The 16,364-nt window shown below is 40.9% G+C and overlaps 2 protein-coding genes across 14 annotated transcripts in view; both read right to left on the bottom strand.

The window, feature by feature from the left end:
• Positions 1–16,364, bottom strand: part of pleca (plectin a) — a 105,035-nt gene that overhangs the window by 44,312 nt on the left and 44,359 nt on the right. The window contains exon 1 of one of the 13 annotated variants that reach the window (XM_026156771.1): positions 4,229–4,890. The exons of 11 other annotated variants lie outside the window; for them this stretch is intronic. In XM_026156771.1, coding sequence (XP_026012556.1) covers positions 4,229–4,268 — 40 coding nt within the window. In that variant the 5' untranslated portion in view covers positions 4,269–4,890. Of the gene's footprint in view, positions 1–1,896; positions 3,422–4,228; positions 4,891–16,364 lie in introns of those variants that run through there. One more of the 13 variants, XM_026156766.1, reaches the window with a different exon arrangement.
• LOC113014943 (uncharacterized) lies at positions 6,925–13,083 on the bottom strand. Its single transcript, XM_026156817.1, has one exon. It carries the CDS (start codon positions 9,329–9,331, stop codon positions 7,856–7,858), a length of 1,476 nt encoding a protein of 491 aa, XP_026012602.1. The 5' UTR covers positions 9,332–13,083; the 3' UTR covers positions 6,925–7,855.

Below are 16,364 nucleotides of genomic sequence, written 5' to 3'. Positions count from 1 at the left end.
CTTAGATTCTTCTAACGTCCCGAGGATCTAAATGATCGTTTGTTATGACTGTATCCAGGATACGCAGGCCACCGTCCTCAGTGTCGAGTTTACTACCATTAGTCAGTCACCATCTGTGGCACGGAGCTTTTTTTAAACCTGGCTCTGGGTAAAGTCCCTTTTACCTACTTCCACCTTCCCCCTGTGTCAAAGGCACCTTGGTGTTCCAGCAAACTACAGTTCAACTTACACAAGTGGACTCGGGTTGTGTCCTTAAATCGAAATGTTTGACTTGAATGACTGAATCTGTAATGTAAACAATGAACAGACAGCCTGATATTGATCTTGCCGCCGCCAGAAATATGCTATAAAGAGGGAATACGATCACACCTGATGTGCAGCTCTTACGGTCTGCACTGCGGCAAGAACAGAGCTGAAAGCAGATTTCCCCAAATGCAAAGCACCTTGATATCGACAGGAGCTAGTGATGATACATGGCCTAGTTTTGCAATGCAGTGTTGGCACACGATTTACCAGTCAAACGGCACTTCCTGGCAACCTTTGATCGCGGCTTCAGTTGCGTGCAATTTACAGACCACACGCATTCGAGTCACGCAGACAGAGGGAGAGGAGGATACATGTGTTGTTAATTTCTCCTGTTTTGCTTATGTTCTGATCATATTTTGGATATTAAGTCTCTGGACAGGGACTTTTCCTTTTTGGGGAAAGACTTTTCAGAATTCTTTGAAAATCATTCATCTGCTCACAACAATGTGAGGAATGTTGTGAAAACTGCTCTTATCTACTCAAGGCGTGTCTTGCTCCACCCAACTACAACCTGATTGTGTAGTTTACAGCTGAGAGCACTGGTCAGATAATAGTACAGTAGTGCTCTAATTTAGCTTTAACAGCCAACTATTTCAAAATGTTAGTTTTGTTTTTTAAAACGTATTTAGGTGAGAGAGATTTCATGTAAAGGCTATTTTATGTGCAAATAGATTATCCAGTAAATGTGCACGGTTGTTTTAAAGTGCCAAACAGGTTTCCCATTTGAAAGACAAAACAAAATAAAAAAACAAAACAACAATTGTTCTCTCTTTTACCTGCAGACTGTCAGTCAAAAATTCTTTAAAGCACCTCAGGGTGTGTCACCTGCAGGGGTGTGTCTGACAACCACCACAGTGTTAAGCTGTGTCAACAATAACGTGGGCCTTCCTGAGGAGTGTGTCATGACATTAAAGAGTATGCAACCAACCTTCAGGCTGCATAGTTTAGTTGAACATCGTGTAACTCTTCTATGCTTGCAGCAAGATTGGTTAACAAAAGGATATGGTTAACCTAACAACGCCAGTGTGCCAAGATGAAACAGGTTGAACCAGCATTTTAACAATACAGCAGCCTCCACAACTGGGGTAGGTCTGTAAAGTGGAGAGATTAAAGTTATATCCAGTCACTTTAAGAGAGCTGCACACATAGATCTTTAGCCAGATCTTAACAAAGATGGAAAAAAAAATGATGGAATAGTTTTCAGAAGGGAAAAACTGCAACTTAGGAGCAAAGCTGAAGCTGAGGAGTGCCCGTCAGAGCTCTGACTAAGCCGAAACCCCATTCTCCACAAGAATACTCCAGCTCTTCGGACGTCATCACCTTCCAGCCAGCATTTACAGGGTTAATCGCAACATCTCCATAGCACAGGAAACCGAGATGTGTGAGGGGAAAAAAAGGAGGGGGGGCAGTGAGGAAGAGAGAGAGAGGAGCGTGTGCTGCAAAAACACAGAGGACGAAAGAGAGTAGAGACGACAGAACAGGACTGCCGGCAACAAACTGTTTGCAAAGGAAAATCTTTGATCTGCCGATCTCGCCGTCAGCTCTCCCTGCGCAAGCCTTGAAGCGATGAGTTTTTCAAGCTTTTCTTACCTTGCTTCTTGCGTACTCTCCACTGCCAGAAAACGATCAAGGTAACGATGTGGCCCACAGCCACAAGGGCTGGGAACACATTTCCAGGGGGGCTTGCCGGCATCGGGCCTGGTACAAAGTGGAGAGTCCCAGGCTCTGAAAGGTGGGAGGGTTGGGGAGGGTAGCGGCGGGGGGGGAGTTGGAAGGTAAGGTGGAGGGGGGGAGTAAAGGGGAGGAGTAGGGGAGCGTCTAGGGGTGTGGTGTCACCCCGGACTTTAAAACGAGCGCTGCAGCTAAGTTGTCCGCGACTTTTACAAGACACGAGTGAAAGAGCACACCTCGCTCTGCTCTGTGACTCAGTCCTCTGGCAGAAGTGGCTGATCTCTCTCACTCCGGCACTCTTTCCCTCCCCCTTTTTCCTCTGCACTTTTACAATTCCTCTCTCTGTTTCTCATATATTCACGTTTAAGTTGCACTTCTTTTAAAAGTAAAAGCTGTAACTCTGGCAGCACGAGGAGCTCTGACGCTGTTAAAAATAAGTTTTGTCCTCTTTGTCCACAGATCAAGTAACTCCACTGGTTTTGCCCTACAGAAACTTGCTCTCTGCTTTCCTTGCCAGCTGCAGACTATCTGCAGGAGTTAATAATATATGAGGCTGTTTTGTGTGACGAGCACACACACAGAGCACGCTCAGTCGGGTCAGCCTTGATAAGAGGCAAACTAAGGGACATCCACTGTGAGCTGGAGTCAAAGTTTCCAACTGATTCACTCCATAAGTTTTCTTTTACCGACTGAAGCCCATTTTCCATCGCGGTTTACGAGTCACAGACAGTCGCAGGCCAACCCCTTCCGCCTTTTCCAAATATTTATACTGAAGCCATGCCTCCCAATTTTATTTTCCCTCATCACATAATCATCCGCTCCCTATCAATTCATTCTCCTTATGTAACTTCACAATTTTCCTGTAATTCTAATAGTTTCCTTATGCTTGGACAGCCCAACCAGTGTGTATAAGCTTCCCAGAGCCTGATTAAACTGGATCCTGTTTTACAACCAACCGTTTCAGCATCTCTGAACTGCCAGCTGCATTGTTAGCTCTAAATCCTAAAGTGTTTTTCATTTTTCTCCATCTTACCCTGGCTCTGTTGTTAAAACAGAGAAAAGCCTCGAGGGAAGATGTCCTCTGGAACCAGACTGCATGCCTTTTAAGGACGCCGCTTTAAGCGCAATCATTTTCAAACCTGTCAATCACCTTTATTAAAACAGTTCTATGTCACTAAATGATCACAATGAAATTCCTCTGTGGGAGCTTCTCCTCACCAGCCTAACTCGAAACACAGAGTTGTGAAACACTAACTGCACCTGCAGAAATATGCACACATCACCTGTTTGCATCACTGTTTAAAAAAATAAAATATTGCTTGAGGCAAAACAGCATCGCTGCCAAGGTCTCTGTTGTCAGAACAAATGAAAAGAACATCAGCTGTGGTGCAGAAACCCAACACCAAGACGAGTGTCACCCTCACACATTTACAGCGACGCCACACACCAACAGCCACCATAGAGAAAGCAAAAATAGTCGAGACGGCCTCGACCTCGTGCTGTCTTTAGCGTGAGCACTGTGTCATGCTATATAAAGAAGGGAATACAGAATAGTCTTACACAATATAGTTTGCACTAAATTTAAAACAAAAAAAAAAGAAGCTATGTTTAGGCACAAAGACCAGAAGCAAAAGTGTAGAAGAAAAAGTGGGCGTTGTTAGTCTAAAGTGCTGGCAGTTGATTTGGGGAGAGACCTTATATGATCCTTGTTTGAAAATGTCAACCAAATCCCCAAAGCCTTAGAAACTGGCACTGCAATTTGGCAATTAGTTACAGTGAGGATTGAGCAAAGGGAATAAATCCAGGGGAGCAGTAGAGACGTCTGGAATAAATTCATTTCACCACTCCCTCATGGGAGGAGCCAGCCCACTCCCCCTCTTCTCACATGGTATGCACTCGCTCAATGATTCCCATATTGTGATACACATTCTACATACTCCCGCGAAAGCAACATAGCCAAAATCCACAAAGTTACACATTTAATTAATTCAGAAGTTCTTAGAATTTCACTTAAAAAGCCTCCGATATTAATGCCCAACTTTCACATAACAGCGTAGGTAAGACTAGCGAAGCAATGTGAGGAATGTGAGAGATGTTTTTAATCTAAAGTACTGATACTGGGAGTGGCAGTGTCCTCAGATGGCAAGCATAATTCAAGAAATTAACCTCAGCATAGTTTATTCTTGATCTGGTATCTTTAAGTTCACTGATAAAGAGTCTAAAAAAAGATTCCGGTAAAAATAAAACCTACCGTTGGGAGGTCCTGGGCAGAAGCAACAGCACAACTCCATCTTCTCTCAGCGTCTTCACAACTTTTAGAGAAAATGCAGAACTGCCAAGGAGTCAGAGCTGACCTCATGACATTATGTTCTGATAAAAACGAGGGGGGGCGTGCAGAAAAAACACCCAAAAAAAAGGAAAGAGTGAGAGCGAGAGAGAAAAGCGGAGGCACAGCTGGGAAGTACAAACTACACAGCGTTGCGAGTTTGATTTAATTTGTGAGGCTTTCCTCAGTGGAAACAGCATCTCATGCGTGGTGGTTTCTGCGAGCGCCGCTGGATGGAATCCATGTGCAAGGCTTCAGAGAGACTCCCAGGGACACATTCACATTTTTTCTTACAGGATTTAGACAAAGAACGGAAAACGTGACTTTTGCCAGCTATAACAAAGGCGGCTCTGTGAAAGCCGTTAAAAAAAAGATTTATTGGAAACAGTGCAATTATGCAGCCGTATCCACAGGATGTGCATCACTCTACGCTACTATAGCTCGGCTTTGTTTTAAAGTCACAGATGGAACATTTTAATCTGATCACACAAAAACTACACAGGTCGGACATATTAGCTCAGTTCTTGGACAATATTTTCACACTTATCATGTAGTTGTGTAGAATTGCGATATAAGATGTTGTTCGTATACTATTTAAAGTTCTGCCCAACTGACAAAGTCAATGAAATAAATGTTCATGATACATCAGATATAAATAACACAAAAAGTTTGAAGTGTCACAACAAAAATGTCAAAAAAAAATCCCCAGCTCTCATTTTTGCTCTTTTTGTGGCTTAAATATAATTAAAAGTTGACTATCTTTAATTCTAAGCTGCTTTTAAAACAACATTTTCACCTTTTCTGAACTTTTTTTGGTTGATTAATGTGGCCTAAAACTAATCAATAAAGATATGGATCATTAGTTACAGCCCAACAGACAAAGAATGCAAAAGTGCATCTTAAGATATGTTATCTATTCAGTTGCCCATTACTCCCGAGCCCTGCCTGGTCTGCCTCTTTTTCACTGTGACCATTTTGTGCAGAGGAGAGAGGTGAAGCAGCCAGTCAGGGGCCATCCTGCAGCCCACACCCCTCTGGATTTTACACCAGGAAACTTGATCCCGGACGCAGCCAGCAGGCAGCGTGGGAGGTGTCTAACTCAAGGTCTTCAATGTTAAAGTTATGAACTATAATAAATTTTACTCCTAATCTTTAAAAAAAACACATTAGTTCTTTTAGGATCAAAATAAACTAGACGGTAGACATGCAATTGTTTTTTTAAGAAAACAATATTAAAAACGTCTTAAACACTGTGTTTAAGATTGTGTACTTAATCCCAGACACAATGGCCAGTATTCAGCTGTTATCTGATCTGCGGCAGCGAGACACACCCTAACCTGCTTCATCCTCTTTGGTCCGCTAGATAACCTGAGACTGGCCATAAAGTATTTCTGTGCTGACACCTTTTGGTAAGAAGACAGAACTGTTCCAACAAGAAAGACTTCCTACCTTGGCCGTGTTGAATCAGAGCCTCCATAAAGTCTCTAGAAAAATTCTTTTCCATCGTAGCCAAAACAGGTTTCTTGATGATTTTTCTTTCTTACTGTATTATATGAAAAATGCAGCACACACTAGATTAGGAGTCAGCAGGTTACACACTCTGTGTTCTGCTGCAGCTAACCCACTCAAATACAGTATGGTCTTTTTAAATGTTGGAGTTCATGTTCATTGCAGGCTGGGCTAAGTGGAGGTTAGATGAAAGGTGGCAAATGCCACACACTCTGTGTTTTGGACTGCTTTGCTGCTTCGCCCTTTTTTGTGGAGGCACAGACAGGAAAAGCTGAGTGTGGTTTAATGGCACTCACATTTTTCCAGTCTCTGCTGAGTCATATATCAGCCCGACAATGGAAGGTTCTCAGGCAGATGTCATATTGAAAAGGTAGAGCCAGGGAATTCAGCACGTGGATTTGCAGAAGCATTTATCTTTTATAAGTCTTTATGCGCTGTATTAATATCTAGTTTGGGGGCCGTGTGAAATGCAGCATGTTCTGTGAGATGAAGAGAGATGGACACGCGAGTGCATGCAGCTGCAGAACAGCAGATGCCAGAATTAATGAATCAGCCACATTGATGTAGCGCACGCAGCAGCACAAATGTTTGCATGGATTTAATACTGAATACTGTGTTTAGACACCTGTAGATACCCTACAACGCCACAACATGTTTGCCAGAGTTTAAGTTAAAAAAGAAGATTTGACCATATAACACCCACACAGAGGTAACTACAGTATCTGCCTCCACTTAGACTTAGTTTATCTGAATATTTTAATGTCTGTTGACACGATGCAGACATCTCTCTGGTCTGGAAGCTCAATATCTCTCAGACGTGTCAGTAAACTATGAACCAGCTTCAACAGGCTGACAGGTTCTTCCACCAATACCAGAGAAGCCTCTTTGATCTTTAAGGCTTCAAAAATACAAAAATAAATAAGTAAAAGAAATTAAAAGATTCTTGTTTGGTTGTGTTTGTCAGTCATGTAGTTGCTGGTCTTAATTATAATTTTAACTGAGTTCTGGTTGTTTTACTTAATTTAATTTGTTGGTTTTCTCAAGTTTACTATTTACTTTATTTTTACATGTTTTTTTAAAAACATTTTTAATTTAATAATTATCTTTTTAAATTTCTATTTCTTTAATGAATTAAAATGATCAACTTTACCCCTTTTCATTAATTCAGGAGCTTTTGTGAGTCTTTCAGTTTAGTTTTGATCTCTCTATTGTTGTGCTGCAGTTTGTACCTGCTGTGCTACATAAATATAATTTTGCTACCTTAAAAATAACAAGACGTTAATTAAATATTCATTGAATTAATGGGTAGTTGATGCTGTTCTCCTTGGGGAACTGAACACACTGTTTTTCGTTTGAGTATAGATCACAACCACTGCAGAACAAAACTGCCTGTTCTGCTGAATATACGACAGTAATAATCTGCTTGACAGATGCAGTTTGAACATGTAGAAGCTTCATATGTTATCTTTGCTTTTTGCTTGTTTTTAACCCTCGAAACATCTCAAAGAAAGAGTTATATGTGTTTCCAGTTAAGAAGACTAGCAGAGGTAAAGCATCACAGGCCACATAAAACGAATGATCTACAAGGTGTCTCAATAATCAGTGTTGGATAAAAGTCACATTATTTTCTTATTTGTTATAAATTCTTAATGTTTCTACAGTTCGAGTTTTAGTTACTGTGAGTCCCGTAAGCAGATGTGTGACAGTAAACAAAATGAGGACTAATGCATTTTAAAAATGCATTAGTCCTCATAACTGTACCCTCACTAACATACAGTATGCAAACATGTGCATGATTCACATTTAGACAAAGCTTGTCTGTGTAAGTGGGCCACTGGTTGCCACAATCCGCATCTGTAAAATGACACCTAATTGACAGTCTGTTGTTATTTAGCTATATGAAAAATGACAGGACCATTATTTGTATCAAAAAGAGACGAGATTAAATTATCTCTGCTTCATCCACATAAACAGAGCCAGCAGCCATAGCAACACCAAGATAGCCTTTACTGCAAATGAAAGAGGAAGAAACGGGAGGAGGAGTTAGAAGAAGCTCAAACCTTCAGGGAAGTCAGGCCCGGTCTTCTGAGCATCTTTACCTTTTTCAGGTTCTTCTGTAAGAGTGGTGCAGTCTACCTGAAGCAGAGGGATCTTCAGAGCTGGGTAAACTGGTGGGACTATAGGGACGGGACGGTCTGCTTTAGTGGCTGCAGTGGAGGAGGCTCCAGATGCATCATGAGAAATCATGACTTCTGCAGAAACTATTGTCTCACTGTCTTTTTCATTCTCTGTATCTGTAATGTCAGATTCCATTGTTTTTTCCTCGGGAATATTTTGCACAGATTTGTAAGTGTCACACTTGGATGTTTCACTTTTATCTGCAGGGCTGTAAACTTCAACCATCACATGTTTCATCTCCTCAACATCACCTGGCAACTTCTTGTGGTATTCTTCTGTCACAACGTCAGCAGAAGATCCAAACGGAGCTGAGTTGACAACCTCATGGAGAAGGTCTTCATCTTTCTCTTCATCATCAATAAGCTCTTCCATCAAAGGGACTGCCTGGGGGTCTGCTACCATTTGTATACCGCATTCACTCGCAGGTACCTCTTCTTCAAGAACCCCCAAGAACAGATATTTGGTCTCTCTTCTCATCTCATTTAAGATCAGTTCTTTTACAGGTTCCTCAGTTGTAGTCTTCTGCACCTTCATGGTGGCCATAGCAACACGTCCAGACTCCTTATAACCTGTTTGTGGTTCAGCACATGTGTTCTTAAATGATTCCTGCAGGACCTCTGTTACTGGAACACCAGGAACCTTCTGAACTGTCTGGATTTCTTTTGGAAACTTTATCACAACTGAAGGAGAATGAAAACCTTGCTTGGCCTCCTCGACTGAGTAATGACCTCTGGTGGCTTTGTCTTCATGGTGGAGAACAGAAGCATTGAAAACTTTACTGTGACTTTCCTCTTCTATGCAGAGGTCTTTGTCCACCTTGAACAAGGTAGTGTTTTGATCTCTAGGCTGACCAATGGACATCTGGTAGGAGCCTCTGAAGGTTTTTGGAAGTCTGTCAGGTTGTTCTTCTTCAACTCTCTTGTGACGGTAAACGTGCCTGTCCGTAACACCCTCTTGGGTTCTTCCTTGGGCCTTCAGTTCTGAAATGGAAGATCTCGGGCCTTTCACGCTTTGAACTCGAGCAGAAAATCCAGGGCGAAAAATGCGATGAAGGGTTCTAGGCATGATTTCTGGAGGCAGGTGCAGGTAATCTCGCAGGTACCCGATACCTTCATTGGTGAGATAATAATAGGCATGTTTCCAGGCAAAAGTCTCCCTGACGTAGCCTTTAGTTTTGAGAGAGCCCACGGCACGGATCACCTTTAGGTTATTCACCCCATTGAGATCAGGATGCATGGACTGTGGCCGCCTGTCCTTCTTAACCACAATGACGCCATCTTTGAAGAGAAGCTCGTAGATTGCTTTCAGATTGGCTAATGGCATTACCATTCCAGCCACCATTATGTCTTCCCTTGTGTTCTTTGAGATCCTCAAGGAATTCCTTCTTCAGATACTATAAGCACTTCAATGCGCAGTATTTGCATAGAGAAATATATCACAAAGAAGACCTGTTAAAAATTCTTAATTCTACATAATTTTGGATTCACTTTGATGAAGCATTTATCTACCCAGTTGTCATCATGAGTCAGCATGGAGAAACAGCGATGCTCAGAACCCCTCCTACCTTCTCAGTCCCCAGTCGAAACAGAAACAGTGTGGATGAGAGGCGAGAGGGAAGAGAGGAGGAGAATCTAAAGGGGTGTGCGCACACAGGATGCAAACAGAAACCAAAAGGATCCAAACAGAGACGAGAAAAGGAGGTTTGGACCTTGTGTGGGTAATGGGCAGTGCCGCTGCTACAAAACCCCTGCTACCTTAGCCAGCTTTCAACACAAAGTGCTAAAACAGTGTGGGTTTTATATATATAAAAACGCAAACAATGAATTCTTTCTTTGCTAAATAATCCGTCAAAATCTATGCACAAATCAGACAGTGTATGACAATATATAATCATGAAATAAATATTTAAAATGCAAGATATTATTCATGTCTAGTTACTTAACGTGAACCAGTTTTAGTACTATTAGTTATTTCATATATGAGCTGATGGTGTAGAAAACTGTGCATCACACACAAATTCACCATCACTAGGTTGTCATCTTAATCCTTCCTCACCAGCCTCAGATGAGAACAACAACAAGAGTTTACCAACAGCACTGGAGACAAAAACAATAAAAATAGTTTTTGTAAAGTCACTGCAGGACTTACTGAAGGTCTTAATAACGCAGGATTGGAGTAACTGTAATGAGCTAGTGGTATGTTGACTACAGTCCAAACGGAGCCTGGCAATAACTAAAGAATTAAAACCAAAAAAGCCAGACATTACATTCTGCCTTTTAGCATACCTCAGAGTCATTTGGACAAATAACTGCACAGAAGATTTTCAGTAAAAGGATGGTGATTTAAAATGTGCAGCACTCTAACACAGCATCAGACATTAGAAGTAATACACCTGTAATAACACAGGGATACAACAATTAGCGGTGATGGGTGGTAATCCAATCATCTGTAAGACAGACACACTGCAGAATAGTACATATACCGTGTTACATGCATGAATGAAATGAGACTTTAACATTCAAACAGATGTGTAGGTAACAGATAACAGGGAAAAAACAAGCTGAAAGCTAAAACATCTGATATGGGGCAGGGATGACACAACCAACACCGAACAGGCCTGAGGGGATAACAACCATGCATACAATGCTGTGCAAAACAGGGACAGCTGTGGCGAATCATCGGCATGTGTTTTTAAAGGCAAGAGGTTTTGAAAATGTCACTTTGACGAAATACAAGGTTCCAGAATGAAAGGCTCTCTTTGTATTCTAAACTACTGAATTTGCCCAATATAATATACAGTCATGGTCACTAATGTTTTCCAAAGGTTCTTCAGTGCTATTCAAAGACACCAAACCTAAATGTCAAACATTAAGTACAAACAGTGTATAATCTTTGGTCTCCATGCTTTCCTTTCCTCACTCATAGCCCACATCTCCGGCCAGCCAATTCTGCAAACCTAAATGGAAAAGCCATCAAGTCGTGGATTTCCCCATAAGAAAAGACAATTGTGCCTGTGTTTAGGTCCATGTTACTCAACCTCCTCTGAGACCAAATGAGACTGAACAGCAGTTATAAGAGTCCAGGGTAACAACAGCTGCCAGTGGAGCTAAAAATACAAACAGGAGGTTTGGAAAAAGTCTGCAGGAGATTGTGATTTTCCCTAATTCTTCCTAATTTTCCCTCTTCTCTCTGACAGCTGCAACATTTAACAGTCATTTAATAATAATAATGAATATAGGAGCACATCTCTGCTGATCACATTAAAATCTCTGAACAGAAAACCTATTAGGGTGAAGTGTTGAAATAAATACAGAGGTTCAAGCTTTTTAATTATTTTTCCAAACAATCAATTTTATAATCTGCTTAATGAAAATCAGCTTTTGCCTGTTTGTGTCAAACCCATTTGTCAAGAAACTTGATTGCTCTACTGGGAGCAATGTTTTATAAGAAATCGCTTTGAGTAAGAGCATGCAGGAGAGGGAAGATGACTCCCTCTAGCAGGTCTGGGGCAAACAGTATTAAGCTATTTCAACATTATGCAGTCACATAAACACTGCCACTGATAAATCAGAATTCTGGAGATGGATATAACCCCGCCCTTTTGGGGCATGGCAACAATCAGCGCAAATAACTTTTGCGCCAGATGAGGCTCCACTGCAGATCATACCCGGCAAATGATCTCCTGCCAGTTCCATCGTATTTCGATAGGCTGTCATAGAACTCGAAATGATATACTGAAGCGTTAAGTGAAGATGTCTGGAAGAATGAATCACAATCTTTTTGCTAGCACAGATAAATTCTTGCTGCATGGCACAGCTGGTAAGAACTCTTCTGGTAAAAGAAAACAGGCCTCTCACAGCGCAAGAATTTAGTGGTCTTGGGATTCATCAAAAAAACTTGAGGACTGTGTTGGCTCACTGGATGCAGAGACTTAATCGCCATGTGTTCTCCATTACCTGTCCGTGGCTCTATATCAAACACACTGGCGGCAACAATAGAGTTTTTGTTTGGTTTTCAAACACAGAATCATAGATGGAGTGAAGTGAAGCTGTCTGCACCTGCGTCACACCTCTAACAGCTTCAGTTATAGCCTTTCTTAAATGCAATCTAGAGATTGACGATCTCCAGTCAATCTTATTAAAAACAGCCTGATGGGAAAAATAAAAAATAATACGCATCCTCAACCTTTGTCTGGATATAAATAATGTAGATGTTTATTGTTGCTCTCTCCAAGTCATGATGAAAGCTCATTGCCATGGTGGCGATGGTCGAGGTCGAGGGAATGAAGACAACTCAAAGTGACACTGGGTGCTTTAAAATAAACCTATTCAACTCTACTGGCAGATAAATGCTCTCCACATTCCAGTGCGTACTTTATAGCGAGTCGTTTAAGCTGTATGGTTGTCTTCCAAGTCGTTAAATTCAAGTCTGCATTTTGACATTTGGAAATGGAGCAGTGGGAAAATGCTGGGAGGACTATTGCTGAAACAGTTCACACACACGTGTGGTGATAAATTCTGCAACTATTGCACTTAAAACATGTTCCTGACACGATGTTCAGTTAAGTCCTGAGGACATTCTGCAAACTGAACTGTCTGCAGTGCAATGGAGGCCAAATTCCTCTGGATAATGTATGCATTAAAGGCGTCATCCGTCTTATTCTCTGATCCATCTGTGCTTCTGGAGTTAGTACTTACATCTGTCCACCTCATGTAAAACGAGTGCAAAAATCTTTTAGTGATTTAAAAGGCACATTTTTTCCCAAGGCAGATGGATACGGTGTCAACTTTTAGCAGAATGGCTCATGGATTTAAAATTTGCTGGAAACTCCATATAATGGAACCTTTATATGGACATCTCTACCCTTACACATCAGCCCACTCACAAATATGAGTGAAAAACAGAGAACACACACAAGAAAGTAAGTGTACCTAACATTAAACTAAACAGAGTGATAAGATTCACCAACAAAGCTTGTAGCAGTTTCATACTAATTTTAGAGATGGAATCTCTACAATGCAGTTTAGTTTAGTATGGTTTAGTTTAAATGTATTTGAAAAAGGAAACTTAAATCTCATCAGAAAAAGATGAATCGCACCTGATTAAACTGCAAATGTTGAAATATTATACAAATACAAATCCAGTTGGCTGTTTAATATATTGCTTTTTGATTATGCATTTAATTAAAACATCCCATATAAACCAAAAATACAGCTAGAGGTTTTTTGGGAACTGATGGATGGTTAATGTTGACAAATCTGATTTTAACATCATGGACGTATATGCTTGTTACCCAGATAGCATCATTAAAAAATGCACATAGGAGAAAGCAGAATTTCTCATAAGCATTTTTATCAGTGCTCAGCGAGGAGTTAATCAATTTCATATGGAGCCATGTCTCTGCTGCAGTAACGAGTCCTTGTTAAGCTGAATAAACACTGTGTGATTTGGGCCTGTCCCAGAAGAAAAACAACCAAAGTGAAAGAATGAAGCTATAAATGGAGCTCCAAACACTGGCCAGGTCAAAGCTGCCCACTGCAATGAAATTGTTTTAATCAAAGGAGAAAGAGAGAGCTGCTTGTGGCAGCAGGAGTTTGTTTGTATGAAGTGTCTTTATGCTGTTATCATGACAGCACCAAGAAGGATGTAGCCTGTAAACAAACAGCAGAGGAAACGCAGCCTTGTGTCACAGCCTGTGAGTCATTGCACCATCTAAATATACTGAACTTCTCAATGTTTATTAGATACGTGTATTAGATACATGTTGCAGAGCGTGGGTTTGAAGTAAATTTAGACATGATCGGGCTGTTGCTCACCACTGTCCACTTTTCTGTTCTCTTAGCTAATAACAGAAAGAAAGCTACTTTTTCACAGCTTTTAGACACCCTTAAATGTGTATGACTACTTGATTTACGCCTACCTGGGACTGACACTAATTATATATCTCTGTATATGAGCAGACAGCTAAGTTGAGGGCAGCCAACAAGGCTATTCAAGCTTTCCTGACTTCACACCTCGATGTCAAACTGTCCTTGAGTGAGATGCTGCAGCATCCTACTGCAGAAGAGGGACAAACAAGAGGAAGATCGCTGACACTCAAACAGGTCTGCAGGCTGATGAGTGGTATCAGGGTATTTCAAGCATTTAATGGTTACTGGAAACTACTGACTGTGCAGAGCTGTGGCAGACTTGTGACATGTTAGCTTTACTTGGCAAGGCCTTATTTTTTTCCTGAGCTATTTTTGATGGCTGTAGCTTTATGTTTCTCATGTTTGATCAGTAGCATCTAATCTCTAATCTGAACACAATCTCTAATGTGACCAAAGCCTGAGAGCAGAACATTATTGTGTTGTTGCTGGTGTTTGTTTTAGCAAAAATCTTGTCAGTGCTGATAGTAGCATGCTTTATCCTACCATGCACAGGTAAATGTGGACAAATATGTAATTAAGACAAGAAATGGTTACATAAACCATGTGAGTTTTAGAAAAATGTAGCAACTATTCAAATATTTGAAAAGCATATTTATCACTGATTAACACAAAATGGATAACAGCATCAGTGCATTGTTTTTCATTTGGCTTTAAAGGATCACAATGTCAAGCCGAACTTATTAGACTACAGGTTTTTGTTGGTAATGCACAAACCACTATAAATACTGTTCACAGCATAAAAGCTTTGGATCACAAACCATCTGAAAAAAAAAATGGCTGATGCTGTTAGAAACTAATGGACCTCTGAGCCAGTCTGAGGCAACACGGGAAGGAATGAAGCAGCTCAGTGCAAAGGTGGTTTGAAAAATCCTGAACCTAAAATGGACGACTTGGAAAGTAGAAAATGGATGAACGCCAGACTTCGCCAAATCAGATAGGAGCATCATATGATTAAGAGGAACCACAGCGTAGCAACGGAAATGTGAAAGTGTGTGTGTGAGTGACCACTGCAATGAGTCATCAAAACCCATGGCAGGGCGTGGCTGGCCAGGAATGCCTGCAGCCACAGTAACATGACGCACCAAAGAAATATGAGTGCATAGAGTACAAGGCCAGAACAGTGGTCAGAGGCAATAGCATCGCTACTGGCAACAATAAGAAACAGACACACTCGTCCAGATGTTGAGAGCTTCTCCTGCTCACCACACAACCTGATCCAAAAGTTTCAGGTGATAAAAACATCAAAAGAAACTCTGGTTTTGACATTATTTTGGAGTTGCTCCGTTACCATTCACGCACACACCAACCAAGAAACTCAACTCGAGCATTTCAAAGGAATACTCCCCTAAAATATAACCTGTTGCTGAGCCCACAGTCTCCGTTTGCCTTCAACATGGATCGACGGACCTCCTCATAACCCTGGATCACCACTAAATATCATTTTAATTGATTTACTGTCGAGGAAGGAACTGTTCAAAACATACTGAACATACCGATCGAGATTACTGTGTAAAAGCTGTGAGACAAGTTTAATTCTCTGGTATTCTTTTCTTTTGCCTTGATACTGGCTCACCACTGGAATGCACTTAAACTGCTGAGAATCCCAGCTGATTATACACAGATCACCCACAAGTTCTTAGGAAAGGGGAGTAAACAAACACTCCTCACCAGTTATAATTAGGGGACAGTGTATTGCTCGAACCCTTCAGGCACATCTCAAACAATTAATTATGTTAGTTTTTTAAGTAATGTATTAGCTGTATATTTTCACCTGCATAGATTTATCTGATCTGCATTGGGACTACAGGTCTAAATTATCACTTTCAATTAAATGTGGTATGTTTGCATTTTATATTTATGTCTATAACTTTGACCGTCCTTGTTAAAGAAACAATAAATACTGTGCAGGACCCCCTTGTGCAATCAAAGAGCTGGACACAGATCTGATGTGGTGCAGAGTGGGGTCTCTGAGTATCTAGTTTACTCTCGGATGAAAATCTTGGAGGGTGTGGAGGCAGCATCAACACTGTGCTCTTTGTTGTGTTCCTCAAGCTCTCCCTGAGCTGTTTTTCGGGCGTGGTCGGGAGCATCGTTCTGTCGGGGAGCCGTTTTTAGGAGTCTGCACCAGTTTTCAGCAGGATGACCTGCAAGGTGCTTTATCGTGACAAAAATTATAATTAGAAAAAAAGAGGTAAAATGTGTCTTTTAATTACATAAATTTTCATGAACATGAACTAAATAAGCGTGAACTCAGTGCGACACCCTGATGGGAAGTGAATTTGAACTTTTAGAGAATAATAGGCCAAGCACGAAAAGATAACTTATTTTAATAATATCTTATTTTAACAGTCCGTGAAAGCTAAAATTATAACTGAACCTAAAATTTAATTAACACCATCCCTGGTATTATATGTCATAATTCAAGGGATAACACTGCATTTCTT

The sequence above is a fragment of the Astatotilapia calliptera genome, chromosome 22, assembly GCF_900246225.1.
Source record: "Astatotilapia calliptera chromosome 22, fAstCal1.2, whole genome shotgun sequence".
NCBI classification, from domain to species: domain Eukaryota; kingdom Metazoa; phylum Chordata; class Actinopteri; order Cichliformes; family Cichlidae; genus Astatotilapia; species Astatotilapia calliptera.
The sequence above is the reverse complement of the archived record's forward strand: the minus strand, read 5'-3'. Positions and strand labels throughout refer to the sequence as shown.

Coding starts and splice junctions, on each gene's coding strand:
- LOC113014943 (XM_026156817.1), bottom strand. CDS start 9,331: ATGGTGGCTGGAATGGTAATGCCATTAGCCAATCTGAAAGCAATCTAC.